This window comes from Coenobita brevimanus, chromosome 45 (assembly GCF_032717465.1).
Source record: "Coenobita brevimanus isolate Jiangsu-jjx chromosome 45, ASM3271746v2, whole genome shotgun sequence".
Taxonomy (NCBI): Eukaryota; Metazoa; Arthropoda; class Malacostraca; order Decapoda; family Coenobitidae; genus Coenobita; species Coenobita brevimanus.
Genome location: NC_136998.1, coordinates 37,037,092 through 37,054,583, shown reverse-complemented (window position 1 = coordinate 37,054,583; position 17,492 = coordinate 37,037,092). Strand labels below are relative to the sequence as shown.

Sequence of the window (17,492 nt, the reverse complement as noted above, 5' to 3'; positions counted from 1 at the left end):
CCTGGCTCCAGTTCAAGTTTGCAGCTGGTGGGTTTCTTGTAGTCGCAGATCTTAGCCGTGCTGTAGATCGTCGACATTTCGGTCACCAAACTGTTGTACTGAGAAATAAAACGAGGCAGAGTTAGACCAGAAGAAAAGGAAGGGTTAACTCTGATTCCTATGGCTCAATTAACCTGCAGGAAAAATATTAGCTCTATGGCTCCAGTGACTCACTAAGTTAAATGAAAGCTTCTGACATTAGTTGAGAAAAGATAATTGAGTTGTTCCGACCTTGGGAGTGTTAATTCACAGATAGACAGTAACAGACAAACAGACATAGTTAGATGAGCTGGATACTGTTACAAGACTCACCTATCGAGAGAAAGACAGATAGATGGAAACAGACAAACAACTAGATAGAAACAGACAGATAGAAAAACAGGACACTGTTATAAGACTCATCTTCTAGGCAGAGACACTAACAGATAGACAGAAACATACAGACACGTAAATAAAGACAGACAGACAGATAGAAAGAACGACAGAAAAAAGATCTAACTACAGTGCACTTTCGCTCTGGACAGATAGAAAGAATGACGGGGGAAAAAAAAAAAAAGAGGGGAGTAGCTTTAGGACACTCACTTTCTCCAGCTCCTTCTTAGGCAGAGCAGCAGTACCGAGAATGGAGAGGAACTTGAACTGCCGCTTGAGGAAAGGGTCGGACAGCGTCTCCCACCGACCCTCCCACTTATTTTTAACCTCCCCCCAAGATTCCTTCTGCCACGCCGCGTACTTCAGCTGCGCCGCCGCCTGGGAGACAAGGAGTAGAAGTAGAAGTAGTAGTAGTAGTAGTAGTAGTAGTAGTAGTAGTAGTGGTGGTGGTGGTGGTGGGGGGGGGTGATGGTTGGAACCCCAGGCTTTTCTGAATGTGAACTCAGTGGACTGCAGCCTGAAATTACCCTCCTTCTGCAGGGGGCATAGGGATGGAACATAGTGACGTTCTATGAACAGGCAGCACAGTCACCCGGTCACATCGATGCCACAACGTGAAGGTGTCCCTCTCCAGCACCAGGTATACATGTAACAGCTAGAGATATAAATGGGTGTCTAGTACATTAAAAGAACGACACTCATACATGTACAAGCGGATGCAAAAACTCGTTCCCCTCTCACTATTTTCTCGCTGGATTCATAATGCTCCCTGTGACGTTGTGGATTAAGGTGTACAGTTTTGCTGGTGGGGGATAATATGCATCTTTCTCCACCACGTAATATTTAAGCATTTATGTATCTAGAGGTGAAAGAACAGGCAAGAGAGGCGATTCGATTTTTGCATTTGAGAGTACTTAGCAAACACTTCCATACATCGACACGTAAAAATTGACACACACACACACACACACACACACACACACACACACACACACACATTCTCTCTCTCTCTCTCTCTCATTCAAGCACACCACCTGGCCACGCAAACCCTATTCACACACTCACACACACAACTTTTCATGGTGACGTTAACCCTATCACAACGAGGACGTGTTATTCTTGCCTCTACCGGATCACATTCACCTTGAGACACCTTTATTTATGCATTTATTAATTTATTTCGCTATGATAGATTTTAAGCTTATTTTTAACCTTGTTCCCATTTACTCAGTTATTCCCAGTGCAAAATATTATCGTTTGATATGCTCTTAGAAGACGAAGAGGAAGAAGAAGAAGAAGATGAACAACAAGAACATGCACAAGAAAGAATTACAGTATTATTATTTCTATTATTATTATTATTATTATTATTATTATTATTTTTATTATTAACTACTACAACTACTACTACTACTACTAATCTCTCCCAAATTACTAGTTAGATTCATCCATTAATTACTGAAACTCCCTATCAGTTTTAACAAAATAACACCTCCTATTTTATCCCCACTTCTTTTGAAAAATGGTATTAAAACTGGGAAGACCTTACGTAGCGACGGGGCAAAAGTTACGCCTCACTACTCCAATACTAAGTTCCCTAACACCTTTCCCTGAGCGATTTATTTTGTTTATTGCACCTTACTGCCGTCTTCTGTGTTACGTAAATCATTACAATATCGCCATACTATGCATAAATAACGTACAAAAGGATATTAACCAGCCATATCCCAAAATGAATCGCTAAGGAATAGGTGATACAAAGCTTCCTTAACTAATGTAAATAAGAAACAGAATCTTAGCTGAATAATATAGTCTGGTGGCAACACCCCACACACACACACACACGATAATTATTTACATTAGACGCCTGACGTAATAATAAAACCGGTATAGAATGATCCCAATTACTGTACCCATTTCCATGTAATCGAGACATGACCTAATTAGCAGGTGTTGGCAGGTGCACAGGGTCATTAGTAATTATATTAATTACTCAACGTTTAGATGGCTTACTGGTTTAACCCATTCACTGCGATGACGTGTTTTTAGTTTTTACTCCTACTTTCAAGCGATTTTATTTTACGTAAAGCCCCTTCGTATTGAAGGGATTAAAAATGGCAATATTCATTCTTCTAGTTTGTACTGCTCCGGTTGATGAGAGAGAGAGAGAGAGAGAGAGAGAGAGAGAGAGAGAGAGAGAGAGAGAGAGAGAGAAAGAGAGAGAGAGAGAGAGACAGACAGAGACAGAGCTACAACCTCATCCACCATTAATACTCTTTTTACTCTAATTTGACTTAAGACTGCCATCACTCCGTCTTGAATCCTGACTTGTCACTACAGATGAACACTAGAATATAATTCTAGTCATTAAGATGTGCAATGTAAAGCAGATGGAGCCGTCCCGTTTCTTTCTACCACTGAGCTACGTGAAATTAGCCGCAAAAAAGGACGAAAAATCTGGGCCAAGTTAAGGTGAATGAGCTATAGCGGTACTGTCGCCTTTTCAACCAATATGCTATGTGAAATAAGCTGCGAAAGGACGAAAAATCTGGGCCAGGTTAAGGAGAAAGAACTGTAGTGCCTCGCTTACTTTTTCCTTCTTGTGTTTTTCTGTGATGTCTGATGCATATTTCCAGCTTGCAACCGTAGCCTTGTTGCATTCCATGGATCCACGTTCATCCAGCTCTCTCAGGAAACTTCGGGCATCTTCCTCTATGCCCTCGGATTCACGCCTTGCTTCCTCTGTGGGTGGGGAAATAAAGATTAATATACGTGAGAATAAATCGTGTATCATCATTGTCATCCCCTCCTCTACCGTATTTCCACCTGATAGGGTGAGGTTAACTGGCTGCAAGTCAATAATACAATGATGCGGCACTGTCTTCACCGATTCGGTTCCTTCACTACGATACGGTCCTGTCATCACCATCAATATTCATATTCATTATCATCACCATCATCATCCCTATCCCTGCCTCCGACTAAAGATGGGGTGAGATAAATCGTGCAGGTGGTCAATAACATCAGCTACATTGACACACACACACTGGTCAACAGTATTTTTTCCATGCAAGAATTAATAGACACTGCGTGCATGATGCAAGCTATCATGCTAGCCGCCACACTCTGCTAAATACGGTATTATTATCCTGCATCCCTCAAGGCTAAACCACACAAAATCTTGCATATCCTACAAACACCTTCAGCCCAAGGACGGAGTGTTCTTTACTGCGACTACAAGACCATTTCATTCGCCTACATGACTATCACACTGAGTTTGGGAAAGAACTCTGTTTGTGAAGCTGAAGGCTACTGTACATCTCACCTATCCACTTCAAAGAAAAATCCCTCTTTGGCTGACTACTATCATCTGGAAAAAGCCAAAAATAAAAAAAAGAGGGGATACTCGGAGAGAAGAGGCTGACTCCAATAAGAATGCGTCCATTTTTATATTTTTTACACTTTTCAGATGATAATAAGAAAAAAAAATGAACAAGACAAATCACATACGGAACATGAAACAGATACGTGATTAATAAAATAAACATGGCCGGTTCGTCACTACACTGCATGTACTGATAATCAGCGAAAGAGAGAGAGAGAGAGAGAGAGAGAGAGAGAGAGAGAAAGGGGGAGGGGGTAACTGTGTGAGAAGACTACGACTCCTTGTATAGCAAGTACAAGGTGAAGGTCTACACGAAGAGAGTCGGTCTGATTACGTACACAGCTATTGCGTACACCGCCTCTCCCACATACACATTCTCTCTCTCTCTCTCTCTCTCACCCATCCCTTCCTCCCCACTCCATTCTCCAACTAGCCACACTCTCCACCTAACCTTCAACTTCACCTCTACACACCCTTCTCACTAACCCATCCTACTAACACTCATCCACCTCTCTCTCTCTCTCTTTCTCTCTCTCTCTCTCTCTCTCCCCACCAAAATGAAGTGGCACACGAATGTTATTGTCTACAAAATTTCGTAAAATATATACCGGGCAAATATCACGTCCTCCATGTTACACTCTGAATGAAAAACACAATGCTTCACACACACACACACACACACACACACACACACACACACACACACACACACACACACACACACACACACATACACACACACACGGAATGTATACTTCTGTGTCATCAGAGAAGAACAGGGTGTTAAAAAAATTACACGCGACTCTTCTGAGCAAAAACAAAAAAAAACGCAACAACACACACACACACACACACACACACATTACAATTTACTGTGTTCTGTGTTAGGGCTACAGCGTACTACAAAAGTTACACCTGACAGTGAGTACGTTTTGTGGCAACTGGCAGAGGCGGCTGTAAATTTATGTGCCGCTAGTATCCGGTCCACGTTTCCTCTCACTCCTATCGTTATATGAGAGAGAGAGAGAGAGAGAGAGAGAGAGAGAGAGAGAGAGAGAGAGAGAATAAAAACATAGATAGATAGATGGACGGATGGATAAAATTTGACTGATTATATATAGACAGATGAAGGTTAAACACAGATATACAAACACAAAGATAAAAGAGATGTTTGACGATGTGGAAGAAGAGTAGGCTATGTTGACGTATAGGAGAACACGCCTGGCAGAAGTCCTTGAATCACAGCACAGCCAACAATTTAGGAGTCTTCAGTGTTAGGCCAGACAAGATTTTTGAAAGTCTAGTTAAAAATGACTTTCACACGACTTCCGCAAGCTTTGGGACTATTTCAGCAAACAAGGTAAATCACTGTGTATTGCTCTTCTGCTTGCACAGTCAAAGAAATCACTGTCTTCCTAGTTCCGTCTGAAGAAAATATTCAACTGGCGAAACAGTGACAAACCCTATTTCTAGAAGTGCGTGTTCCAGATGTTTCGATTTTTCCGCTATGTATGCGTTCAAATTTTGGAAAGGTACTTGTCTCTTCCTCTGTACGTCGGTGCTGGACAGGGACGCCTTCACTTGGTAGCACCGATATCCCCTCTGCCCGGTTATACGAACGTCCCTCAACTCTCTCCCTATCACCCCTTTAAGGAGGATGGTGGGGTAGCAGGAATAGGGTAGGTTCAGCCTGCAGTCCACCGGGTTCACGTTGAAAGAAATCAGACACACAGTACAATAAGGTTTTCAGTACTTAAAAAGAAAAAAAAAAGAATATTTATAGTCATAGTCAAGTAGAAATTCAGTCAAAATACTTCTGATGCTGTCTTGACTTCAACTTGATTTCCTACACTTGTTCGAACGCCTCTGTTCTTAAAATAAAATAAAGTAAAGCAAAACACTCGACTTTAATTCTGTTGACACCACCCTTTTACTACTACTGTATGCTGGGTTACATCTGCGGCTGTGGTGGTAATAGGAGGGGAGTGACTGGTGATTTCTGTATCAATCAGTCAATCTATCTCTCTATTTATCTATCTGTCACTAAATGCTGGGTTTTCCTTTACAATAGGGAGGGAACAGAATATTCTCCGCCAAAGTGAGGTGTTTGTCTAAAAATGCCCACCCTGCTAATGATTTTTCCATGTCTTATTTACGGCACAATCTCTCATACTCTCTAAGAAGTTCCATTGAAATAAAAATAAAGTGCATTGGTCTACCGAAGACTATATGGATTATATAACGAAACAATTAAGCGGATACTTGACTTTGATGAAATCCTGTTAGGGATTACCATGTCATAGCCCATTCAGGTCTTGCCTTCAGACGAGTTACCGTAAGTTACAAATATAGTTCCGATGCAGGTAACGTGCAGGTGTGTGTGTGTGTGTGTGTGTGTGTGTGTGTGTGTGTGTGTGTGTGTGTGTGTGTGTGTGTGTGTGTGTGTGTGTGTGTGTGTGTGTGTGTGTGTGTGTGTGTGTGTGTGTGTGTGTGTGTGTGTGTGTGTGTGTGTGTGTGTGTGTGTGTGTGTGTGTGTGTGTGTGTGTGTGTGTGTGTGTGTGTGTGTGTGTGTGTGTGTGTGTGTGTGTGTGTGTGTGTGTGTGTGTGTGTGTGTGTGTGTGTGTGTGTGTGTGTGTGTGTGTGTGTGTGTGTGTGTGTGTGTGTGTGTGTGTGTGTGTGTGTGTGTGTGTGTGTGTGTGTGTGTGTGTGTGTGTGTGTGTGTGTGTGTGTGTGTGTGTGTGTGTGTGTGTGTGTGTGTGTGTGTGTGTGTGTGTGTGTGTGTGTGTGTGTGTGTGTGTGTGTGTGTGTGTGTGTGTGTGTGTGTGTGTGTGTGTGTGTGTGTGTGTGTGTGTGTGTGTGTGTGTAATGAGACCTTGCGTGGTAAAAGGACTTACTTTATCTCTGAAGCACTATGTAACAGCATCATACTCACGTTGAGATTACAGGTTCCCTCGCACCTTTTCCTTATTTTTTAACTGACACGTTAGTACCTCATGTCACTTAGGCTATACAGTCTATATCGATAATGCGAGGAGAATACTGAGGGGCACCGGCAGCATCCATATGTACAAGTATTTATGGAAGAGGTGTTGGCAAGCCTCATAAATCTACAGAGGTATAAAAACAGGCTACTGACCTGAAGAACGCGAAAGTAGTTCCATGCGGGGGCTAACAGGTTCATAAAATTCAATTGCACTGAATGTTTTAATTGCTCCTCCACAGACACACAAAAATACACCCCAGTTAATATCATCACATTGGTCCGGAAAGACAGCCTAAGTATGTACTCAGTATGGACGTTGGGTAGTAATGCACAAGTGGTGACATGAGGTGTGGGGTCACCTGTTGCGTGTCAGAGAACTGTTATGCCTCGAGACTACGGAGTATCTAGCCTAGGCCTATGCAGTCTGATTTATCTGTTATCTATCGATTTACTGTCACATGCCTTAATCCTGGAAGGGGTGGTCGCAAAGGAATTGCTTCCATGTCACCCTGTCATCCGTCATTAAGCTGCCCTCACTCCAGCTCACCCTCATTCATATACCTCTCCATCCCTTCCTCCACGTTATTCCCAAAAGGTCACCGTACTATCACTTATTGGAGTAGATTGTTCCTCGCACTTCTTTCTTGGAAATTTATCTTGCACATTATACGTTTCTTTTCTTATACTCTTTTAAGTTAATGATATATTAAGGCGGAATAAACAAATTAAACTTGCAAAAAAAGACATTCCTATGCCATCGCCAGCCACGGCAAGGGTCGCGTGGGCATCCGGCTGACTCCTTGCGCTCTGTTTCAGTTACCTTGGGAAAAACCCTAGTATGTTTTATCAGTTTATTACAGCATAGCAGCGACAGAGCGGGGAAAAATTCTAGCAAAACAAATAAATAAATAAATAAAAACGAGGAGAGTGCCACCAATGTGGAGTAGACTGTAGCACCAGTCGAGCAGGGCAGTACTCCCGAGGTGGATGGAAAGCTGATGACAGGGAGTGCTGGAGCTCCCGTTTCATCAGCCCTCAGGACTAGTTCCTGACCATCCCCCTTTGCTGAACTTTTTCAGTGTCTCAGTTACACAGAGAGTAGGCCAGCATGCTCTCCAGTACAAATTTCTCTAACTATCTTCACCAAACTACATGCACAGTACACACTACACTTCCTATTCAAAATTCACCAAAAATGGCGTCAATTCACCCAGCCTCGGAGTCCCCAGGGGGGGGGGACCATAAATGCCCCCGCCATCTGCCCCTCTCCCGGTGACGACTCGAGGTGCCTGGAACCACTGTCTGACTCTCTTCTTCTTCATTTCTGCAACATTCGCGGCCTTTCATCTAACTTTCGCTCTGTTGAGCACCACCTCTCCTCCTCTAAACCTCACCTTCTTTTTCTAACGGAGACTCAGCTGTCTGAGGCAACTGACAGCAAACCCTTTTCTGTATCATCCTACTTTCTCTATACTCATTTCAAAGCCAAAGGTGGCTGTTGTGTATACATACGCAACGACTTATCTTGCTCTCGTGTTCCTGAACTTGATTCTTCTGAATTCTCCACACTCTGGCTTCGGCTTTCCTGTCATTCTCTGACTAAATATATCTGTGCTGTTTACTTATCCCCTAATTCTACTGACTATCAAAAATTCTTCGACTATCTTACTTCTACGATGGAACACATTCTGTCCATTTCTCCTTTCTCTGAAATCTCCATTCTTGGAGATTTCAATGTTCACCACCACCTTTGGCTCTCCTCTCCTTTCACGGATCCACCTGGTGAACAAGCCTACATCTTTTCTATCCTTAATGACCTAGAGCAGCTTGTACAGCACCCTACCCGTATCCCTGACCGCCTTGGAGACAGCTCCAACATACTTGACCTCTTCCTCACAACTAATCCTTCTGCTTACTCTGTTAATCTTTTCTCTCCATTGGGCTCCTCCGATCACAACCTTATTACCTTAACCTGTCCTATCACTCCGGTACGGCCTGTGGACCCTCCAGGGAAACGTCGTCTGTGGCATTTTGGAGCTGCGGACTGGGAGGCCCTCAGGCAGTACTTCTTTGATTTTCCCTTGAATGATTATTCCTTCCATGGCCGTGAGCCATCTGAGTGTGCCTTGCGCATTACGGAGGTTATTCTCTCGGGCATGGAAGCATACATTCCTTTCTCATATCCTTTGACTAACGCAAGAAAGCCTTGGTTTAATCACGCTTGTTCTAATGCTGTCCGCAACAAGGAGAAGGCCTACAAAAGGTACCGGAGCCAACCCACCCCTGAATCACATCATCTTTATGATTCTGCCCGGAATCGTGCTAAGTCTGTTCTTCGCTCTACTAAAAATAATTTCATCCATACTAAATGCTCTCAACTCTCCAACTCGAATTCTTCCCGCTCCTTCTGGCACCTTGCCAAAAATCTTTCTAACAACTTTACCTCATCATCCTTCCCTCCTCTTTTCTACTCTGATGGTTCTGTAGCTATTTCTTCTACTGATAAAGCAGATCTCTTCGCACAGACTTTCTCCTCCAATTCCACCTTAGACGATTCTGGTGCTGTTCCTCCATCACTTCCCCCCTCTGACTTCCTCATGGCTGACATTAAAATTTCTTCAGTTGATGTATTTTCTGCCATCACTGGCCTCAGTACTAACAAGGCATATGGGCCTGATGGGGTCCCTCCTGTTGTTCTCAAGAATTGTGCTTCTGTGCTTACACCCTGCCTAGGCAAACTATTTCACCTTTGTCTGTCAACTTGTACCTTTCCTTCTTGCTGGAAGTTTGCTCTCATTCAGCCAGTCCCAAAGAAGGGTGACCACTCCCAACCCTCCAACTATCGTCCAGTTGCTTTAACGTCCTGTATTTCAAAAGTTTTCGAGTCAATTCTTAATAGAAAAATTTTAAGGCGTCTTTCTTATCACAACCTTCTTTCCGATCGTCAGTATGGGTTCCGTCAGGGACGCTCCACTGGCGATCTTCTCACCTACCTTTCAGACTCCTGGTCATCCTCCTTTCGGGACTTTGGCGAAAGCTTTGCCATTGCACTTGACATCTCAAAGGCTTTCGATCGAGTCTGGCATAAATCTTTAATTTCCAAACTGCCCTCCTACGGTTTCTATCCTTCTATCTGTGCCTTCATCGCTAGCTTCCTTTCTGGTCGTTCTATAGCCGCTGTTGTAGACGGCCATCGTTCTTCTCCTAGATCTATCAACAGTGGTGTTCCTCAGGGCTCTGTCCTATCACCAACTCTCTTCCTTTTATTCATCAATGATCTTCTAAGCTGTACATCTAACCCTATCCACTCATACGCTGATGACTCCACCCTTCACCTTTCCATTCGGTTCCCGCAACGCCCATCTCAACAGTTACTTCAAGAAACAAGGGATGAGGCTATGGCACACCTAATGTCTGACTTGGCTCATATCTCTGACTGGGGTAAAAATAATATGGCTGTCTTTAATGCATCTAAGACTCAGTTCTTACACCTATCAACCCGACAAAATCTTCCACAGGTATACCCACTAATGTTTAATAATATTCAGCTTAATCCTGCATCATCCTTGAACATGCTTGGGGTTTCATTTACTCGGGACTTATCTTGGAAAGATCATATTACATCTCTTGTAAAATCTGCTTCCAAGAGATTGGGTGTGCTGAGCCGACTCCGCTCTTTCTTTACCCCTGCACAATTGTTGACTCCATACAGGGGTTTTATCCGCCCCTGTGTGGAGTACGACTCTCATGTGTGGGGAGGCTCCCCACATACAGCTCTTCTCAATAGGGTGGAGTCAAAGGCTTTTCGTCTCATTAACTCTCCTCCTCTTACTGACTCCCTTCAACCTCTGTCTCTTCGCTGCACTGTTGCATCTTTATCTCTTTTCTATCGCTACTTTAATGGTCACTGCTCCTCTGAACTGTCTGCTTGCATTCCTCCACCTCTACGACGGGCGCGTAGCACCCGTCTGGCAGCAAACTCTCATCCCTTTTCTGTCCAACTCTCTAATGCAAGAGTTAACCGTTACTCCCAGTCTTTCATTTATGCAACAGGTCAGCTCTGGAACTGTCTCCCTCTATCTGTATTTCCTGCTGCCTATGATCTCCAGTCTTTCAAACGTAGTGTGTCCAGGCATCTCAAAATGATCGGATCTTGAATTTGGCTCTCTATTGTATTTTGTTTTTCTCTTGGAGGGAACTGTTACTGCGGGCTCATGGCCTTTGGTTCCTTCTTCCTCGCATAAAAAAAAAAAAAATCCCACGAGAATGACTGCATTTGGCAACGAGAGTGACTAGTGGCTCATATTGTAACGAGAATGACTGAAGTGGCTTAACTTGCAGCAAGAATGACTGCAGTGGCTTAACCTGCAGCGAGAATGACTGGGGTAGCTTAATTTGGCAACGAGAATGACTTCGGTCCTACAACTAAAAAAAAACAGGGATATAACTAAAAATTTGTTGGGAGTCTAACCCCTTGCCATGCCTGGTGAAAACAAATATTAATTACGACAGGAAATGCATTGTGAGTTTGGGAGTGCACGTCCTTGCCCTTCCTGGTAAAAACATGTATTAGTTACGACACGGGAAATATAGTACCGTACCAGTAAGGAAGTCTCGTTTTTGCTCATCCTGGGTAAAAACACTTACAACGGGACAACAGATCGTGTCTATTTGTGAGTTTACATCCTTGCCCATCGTGGTAATAATCGAATAATCACAACAGGGAAAACTGATCGTGACTTGGAGGGTTGGGTCTATATACTTTGGGTTCAACGTCCTTGCCCATCCTGGTAAAAACAAACACTACCAACAGAGAAACAGATAATCTCTATTTGGCAGTCGACGCTGTTGTCCATCCTGGTAAAAATAAAACCCACCACAAAGAACCTGATCGTGACTGTCTTGTCCATTATGGTAAAAATATGTCACAACAGAGAACCTGATCGTGTTTGTCTGGAGTCAACGTCCGATCTACTAAGCCACGGCTCACATGCTTTCATTCTCCTTCCTGTTTACTCTTAAAATCCGATCACATAATTTTTAGCTTATTTTTCTTTGTTTATTTATTTAGTTATTTAGTATTTTTCGTTCATCTTGGGACGGACTTTTCGAACTAAACTAAGTGGATGTAAGTTAAACTGTTTTACGTACCGGTAACTCTTCAATACGATCAGTCATTCCTTTAATTAATAAAGTGGTCTTGAAGTACAGTAGAATGGAAAAACAAAACGTCAGCTGATTCTAGAGGTTAGACTTAAATTATAGCTAAGACTAGGCGGCTATGAATTTCCACCCCGGGCCCAGAATCAATATATATTACACACACACACACACACACACACACACACACACACACACACTGCAATAAGTATGAAGAAGGAGACTATAATTTTCCCCGTTTCTTATTCTTCCGACAAAAACTTGTCATGTCTCAAGAGAGGAATATTATTTATGGTGTACATCTCGTGTTTCCAGTCTCAGACCATCTATAGAAATCGGAGTTGAGAGAGAGAGAGAGAGAGAACCACAACATCTACGCCCACTAATTGATTTAAGGGCCGAATTTATGACCTTATCCTCTGCCCCTGAACTTCGACCGATTGCTCTCAAAATCAGATGACTTCGTTCTTGCCTTACCCCTAACTCTTCCATCAGATTTGGTTCCAGTCAAATTAAAACTGTCTGAACTGACTGATGCAGACCTTTGACGGACTCAACACTGAATCTGTTTATCCTTGATGTATCCCGAATTCTTCCACAAAGTTTAGTGTAAATCGGAAAAAAATTAATTAAGCTTACCTTTCCATGTGACTTTGACCTTTGACTACTGGTCTTTGAACTCTGATTTATTGCTGTAAATAATGATTCCCCCCCCCCTCCTTGTTCTACTGTGAACCCTTCGCCCAAGTCTGGCCTTAATAGGATAAAAATTGTTTAAATCGGTTTTGTTAGATCCACTTTTGACCTTTGGCCTACTGGTATTAAAAACGGGGGGAGGGGGCTTACTCATTGTTTATCCCTCAACCCTTTCACCTGGTTTGGTTTAAATCAGATCGAAAGTTATACAGTATCGTTAACGCGCGCGCCGACCAAAACCGGACATCCGCTCCCTCTCCGCGAGTGTGGGTGTAAAAATGAATGTCGGCTACGTTTCCCAAAACACATTCCGCTTTGGAATTTTTTTTTATTACTACCAGACTCTTAAGTACTCTGTGGTGAAGTGTCAACATAAAAAAAAAAAAAAAAAAAAAAAAAGAAAAGAAAAGAAAAAAAGAAAAAAAATACTGCATCTCAGCCAGCTTTCTCTGCCCAGGATGATGGAGCCAAAAGCTTAAGACCTGATCCCACTGCATCCTGCATTAGAACATCCCTAATACTTCAAAACAATAATAGTCTCGTTTATTCCTGCTACCAAAATAATGTATCAGGTTTTTAAGAGCAAACGTGCCAACCTCTCCATTCAAAAAGCCGTCTCTGCCAACTTTCCCTACCCAGCGTGACTGAACCAAGAGATGTTTGTGGCTTTTTTTTTTTTTTCGTTCCTCGCTCATCCTGTGTTTAAATGGCCCTATTATAACTCGGTACAACGACTTCTATGCACTTTATTCAGTCTCTTCAGTAGTCTATTCTTAGTCCTCCTTCAGGAGAGAGAGAGAGAGAGAGAGAGAGAGAGAGAGAGAGAGAATCTCTTATCCCCTTCGGTAGAGTAATTTTTACAATTGCTACTGCTAAATGATTTCATTCGGCTTTATGATGTTCCATGAGGTGGGTGGGTTAAAACACCACTTTATTTAACGCCTTTATCATGCAGTATATAATGGGTCAGAACACCTCTTTATTTAACGTCTTTATCATCTTCCTTCTCGTTACTGCCTTATCAACCTGTTCAGATCGAGACACATCGTAAAGATTAAATACCGGTATTAAAATGTGACCATCTGAAGGGCTTTGGGCGTCACCGGATGCGGCAAGGCAAAGAGGGGAGAGGGGGCTAGGTAGGGCAGGAAAAGAGGGAGAAGGAGGGTGGGATGGGTCGAGCATGGACAGTGGGAGGGGGACTGGGCAGGGCAACGAAAGGAAAAGATGGCTGACCACGGGATAGTGAGAAATAAGAATACAAAACAAAGGAGTGAGAGCTAAGTAGGTCCGAGGGATTGAGGAAAGGACTAGGTAGGACAGGGAAGAACTCGGTTGGTTGGGGAATGGTGGGGCAGAGCTGAGGAGGATGGGGTAGGGTGATACAAGGCAGGGTATTGTGAGACTGAGCAGAAAGGGGCAGGGTGATAAAGAGTGGGGAAAACTAGGGTGGGACTGGACAAAACGAGGCATGGGTGATACAGGGTAGGACAGGGAAAGGTTGGACAAAGAGGGAGGCCGTAGGGTAGGGTGGGGTGGGGTAAGGCGGGTTTGGGTAGAAAACTATGGAGTGAGAGGTACCGGTGCCCAGTGAAAGTGAGGCACCCAGCTGAAAACTCGGCCAGGTTTAACACACTTTCCAAGAGTCCAACGAGTTTCTGGTTTATGGGAGGAGCGGTGAAGGGTTTACGAGATATACACTTCACACACACACACTAACTCTCACCGTACCTGCCTACATTCACACCCACCACCACCATCATTACAGCCTCCCTTAAAGAAATCTTTGCCACTTTAATGGAGTTGTGAAAAGTCAAATGCAGTTGATGCTGTACGGGTCACTTACCACGCATTAAGCTATTCCCCATTCCAGCTCCATTTACTCACACCCACCACATGTACGCAATCAATGCGGCTTAGGCTACCATATCGAAATCTTAAGCTTTTTTAATCACTCCTTTCCTGCCAATATCGTAATCTAATGCACAGAGTTTCAGTGTCGCTTTCCGTCGAAGATCCTACATTAAGAATCCTTATCATGGTTGGGTTTGTGACTTATTAGGCCACTAAAACCATGTAGTCATACTACAAAGCCGATTCTGTGGAGGCGATTAAGAGATTCCTGACAAAAGAGAAACTGCTCAGCTATCAGAGATGGATCCAGTGCCTCAGCACGACAACAAATGATGGAATGAAGGGTAAATTACTGACAACAGTGAGTACATACAAGCCTGAAAAATACAGGCTCAAACCCCACTACAATCTGAAGTCTTCAAAACTCCTACAACTATTTAGGACTTCACTTTTCAACTGGTAACTTCTGCTGATGAGGCTACTTCCTGTATCCCGAATTTTTAACCATTATTACAGCTCTCAACTGAACTTTCAACAACAGAAGGACGTGTACTGTCAACATAATGTGACACGCTTTTCCTTTCAAAACTGGCGCCTTGCATACCCTGTTAACTTTCGACTGACCCACAGAGAAATCGACCCCATCCTCCCCCCCCCCACACACACATTTTGCCCTCTCTCTCTCTCTCCTTGAGAGGAAAAGGGGGTCGGGATGACGACGACGAAAACGACGACGACGATTATTCGGTTAATAAATTCAACTGATATTACCAGATCCACTGTAGCAAACTTTTTTTTTAACGGAACCTTGAAAAGCTATAATAACGACACTTCGTTAAATGTATAGCTCATCCGTGTGTACGTTTGTATTTCTGTTACGTTCGTGTTTATAGGGCTCTTAGGCACATTTCTCGACAAAAATCATTTTGTAGTTTGAATGCTGGGAACTATGAAGTATTGTATAGTTTATTTCCCTTAAATGGATATTTTCGTCCTTTTATATACTATTTCATGCAGCTCAATGGCAGAATATGACACTACTACGGCCTACGTTCCCACAGCACCTTTCCTTGACTAAAATCATGCCCTGCTGTTACTCCTTGTAGCAAGTGAGTGTTAAGATGAGTTTTATGCCTAGTACTGCTTGCATACCTTCTGTACCAGCTCATTTTCAAGTTGTGTCTGTATAATATTGAATGCATTAAACTATGAAGTAGTTTGCATATTTGGGTTTCCATTGATCAAGTAGGTTCTACACACTGAATATTGTTTTAACCTATGTTTAAATTGTCAGGGATAGCCTATGCACTCGCTCTACAAGTATCTGAAAATGGTAATTGATTATTTTTTTTCTAAAGTAAATTTTTCCAAATAGATGATGTATTTCATAGGCTATAAAAAAAAAAAAAAAAAAGTTTCTTCCTAATGCTGTACTAAAGAAATAGGCGGGCAGACGCATTTATGAAACATTTTTTGACATTGTTTTTAAAACCTTCTTCCATTTTCAAAATGCAAAGGAAAAGTTTCACATCCTTTGGAGAGCATGTTCATTTTATAGTCTGTGATCCTAAACGCAGTAGCGCTAACCGTGGGTGCCACGTCTTCCTTAGCAATCTTTTTTCATCCTTCAAAGTTGTTTTATGTTAATTACATGGACTGCAGAGATAAGAGACAAGAATACTAACATGCTAAATGATGAAGTAAACTGGTAAGAGAGGTGTTAGGGAAAATACGGGCCCTAGAAAGCGGTCTATCTATCTATCTATTGCCAGACGCCTCAATCCCGTTTGGGGTGGCCACAAACAAATCGCCTCCAAGTCGCCCTGCCCCCGCCATTTCACTGCCCTGCTCCCAACTCACACCCCCCTCTCTCATATACCTCTCCACCCCATCCCTCCATCTCATCCTCGGCCTCCCCCTCCCTCTTCCCCCCTCCACCTCACTCACATACACTCTCTTCGTCAGTCACGAAATGTGCCCTACACATACTATGCGATAAAAAAAAAAAAAAAAAAAAAATCTATTTACATGATTTTGACTGGCAAACTACGGTTGATTTCACATAAAATTACATTTTTTTTTTTTTTTCTGCCTAGTGCCTAAGTTTTCGCGTTTTCCTTAAGAAGTTTAGGAGTGCCATGTTCGACGTACACACGATAAAAAAAAAGTATCGGTGCATATTTGGCCCGAAACAATTTGACGCCATGGACGACGGACTCTAGAAATGTTTGATTTTTTTCCCCCCTTGTCAAACACGCTTACATAAGTATGTCACAGATAGGTTTCAAATGACAATTTACGGTTGATATTGTTACTGGATGCATATTCGGATAATAATCAATTAATTTTCCAAGTACTATGAAAGCTATATTGATCTTCCTGATACCATCGTACCCCTCCTGCGCGATTTTTTTTTTTTTTTTCCGTGTGTACACTAAAATCGCATGGGAGACCTCGACGCAGCAAATTCTTGAATGCAAACTCATCCAAGATCTGTTATTTATACTTAATTTCCGTGCTGTAATTTATCAGACAGCAGTGGAGCTAATTCTCCTCTCACCTGCAACCTGTACTGGAGACTGCTGAGGAACGGCCAGAGCGACCCCCAAGACACACCACCACACCATCAACATTTTGACAGACTGGCGAAGCAAGCTCATTCTGGCAGTATATACGCGACGTCCCTGTGCCCGCTACACCTGGCTGCGAGTACGCATGCGCAGCCATTCTTTCTTCCCAGTAGAGGTACAAATATTTATCTCTTATCCATGTAATCAAGAAGCTCTTTTAAAATATCATGTTATCAATAAAGTCAACTGGCCTCCTGTTATCTATACTTTGTATGTATAGCGCACTCCTGAAGTTTCAATCATTTTGATTCATTGTAGCCTATCAATTTCCTTCCTACCATCATTATAATATATCATTTGCGACGTTATCCATCCACAGTACCTCTTACACTGCTACTATTCATACTGATTCATGATCTGTGATTACATCTCT

General features: G+C 42.7%; 1 protein-coding gene across 2 annotated transcripts in view; it reads right to left on the bottom strand.

Annotated features, from left to right (window-relative positions):
• Positions 1 to 17,161, bottom strand: part of LOC145398414 (angiotensin-converting enzyme-like) — a 55,724-nt gene extending 38,563 nt beyond the window's left edge. For both annotated transcript variants that reach the window (XM_080271293.1, XM_080271294.1), the window contains exons 1-4: positions 17,050 to 17,161; positions 3,002 to 3,153; positions 622 to 789; positions 2 to 98 (exon numbers count right to left, since the gene is read on the bottom strand). In XM_080271293.1, coding sequence (XP_080127419.1) covers positions 2 to 98; positions 622 to 789; positions 3,002 to 3,153; positions 17,050 to 17,149 — 517 coding nt within the window. In that variant the 5' untranslated portion in view covers positions 17,150 to 17,161. The remainder of the gene's footprint in view (position 1; positions 99 to 621; positions 790 to 3,001; positions 3,154 to 17,049) is intronic.
• Positions 17,162 to 17,492: the final 331 nt, after the last annotated feature.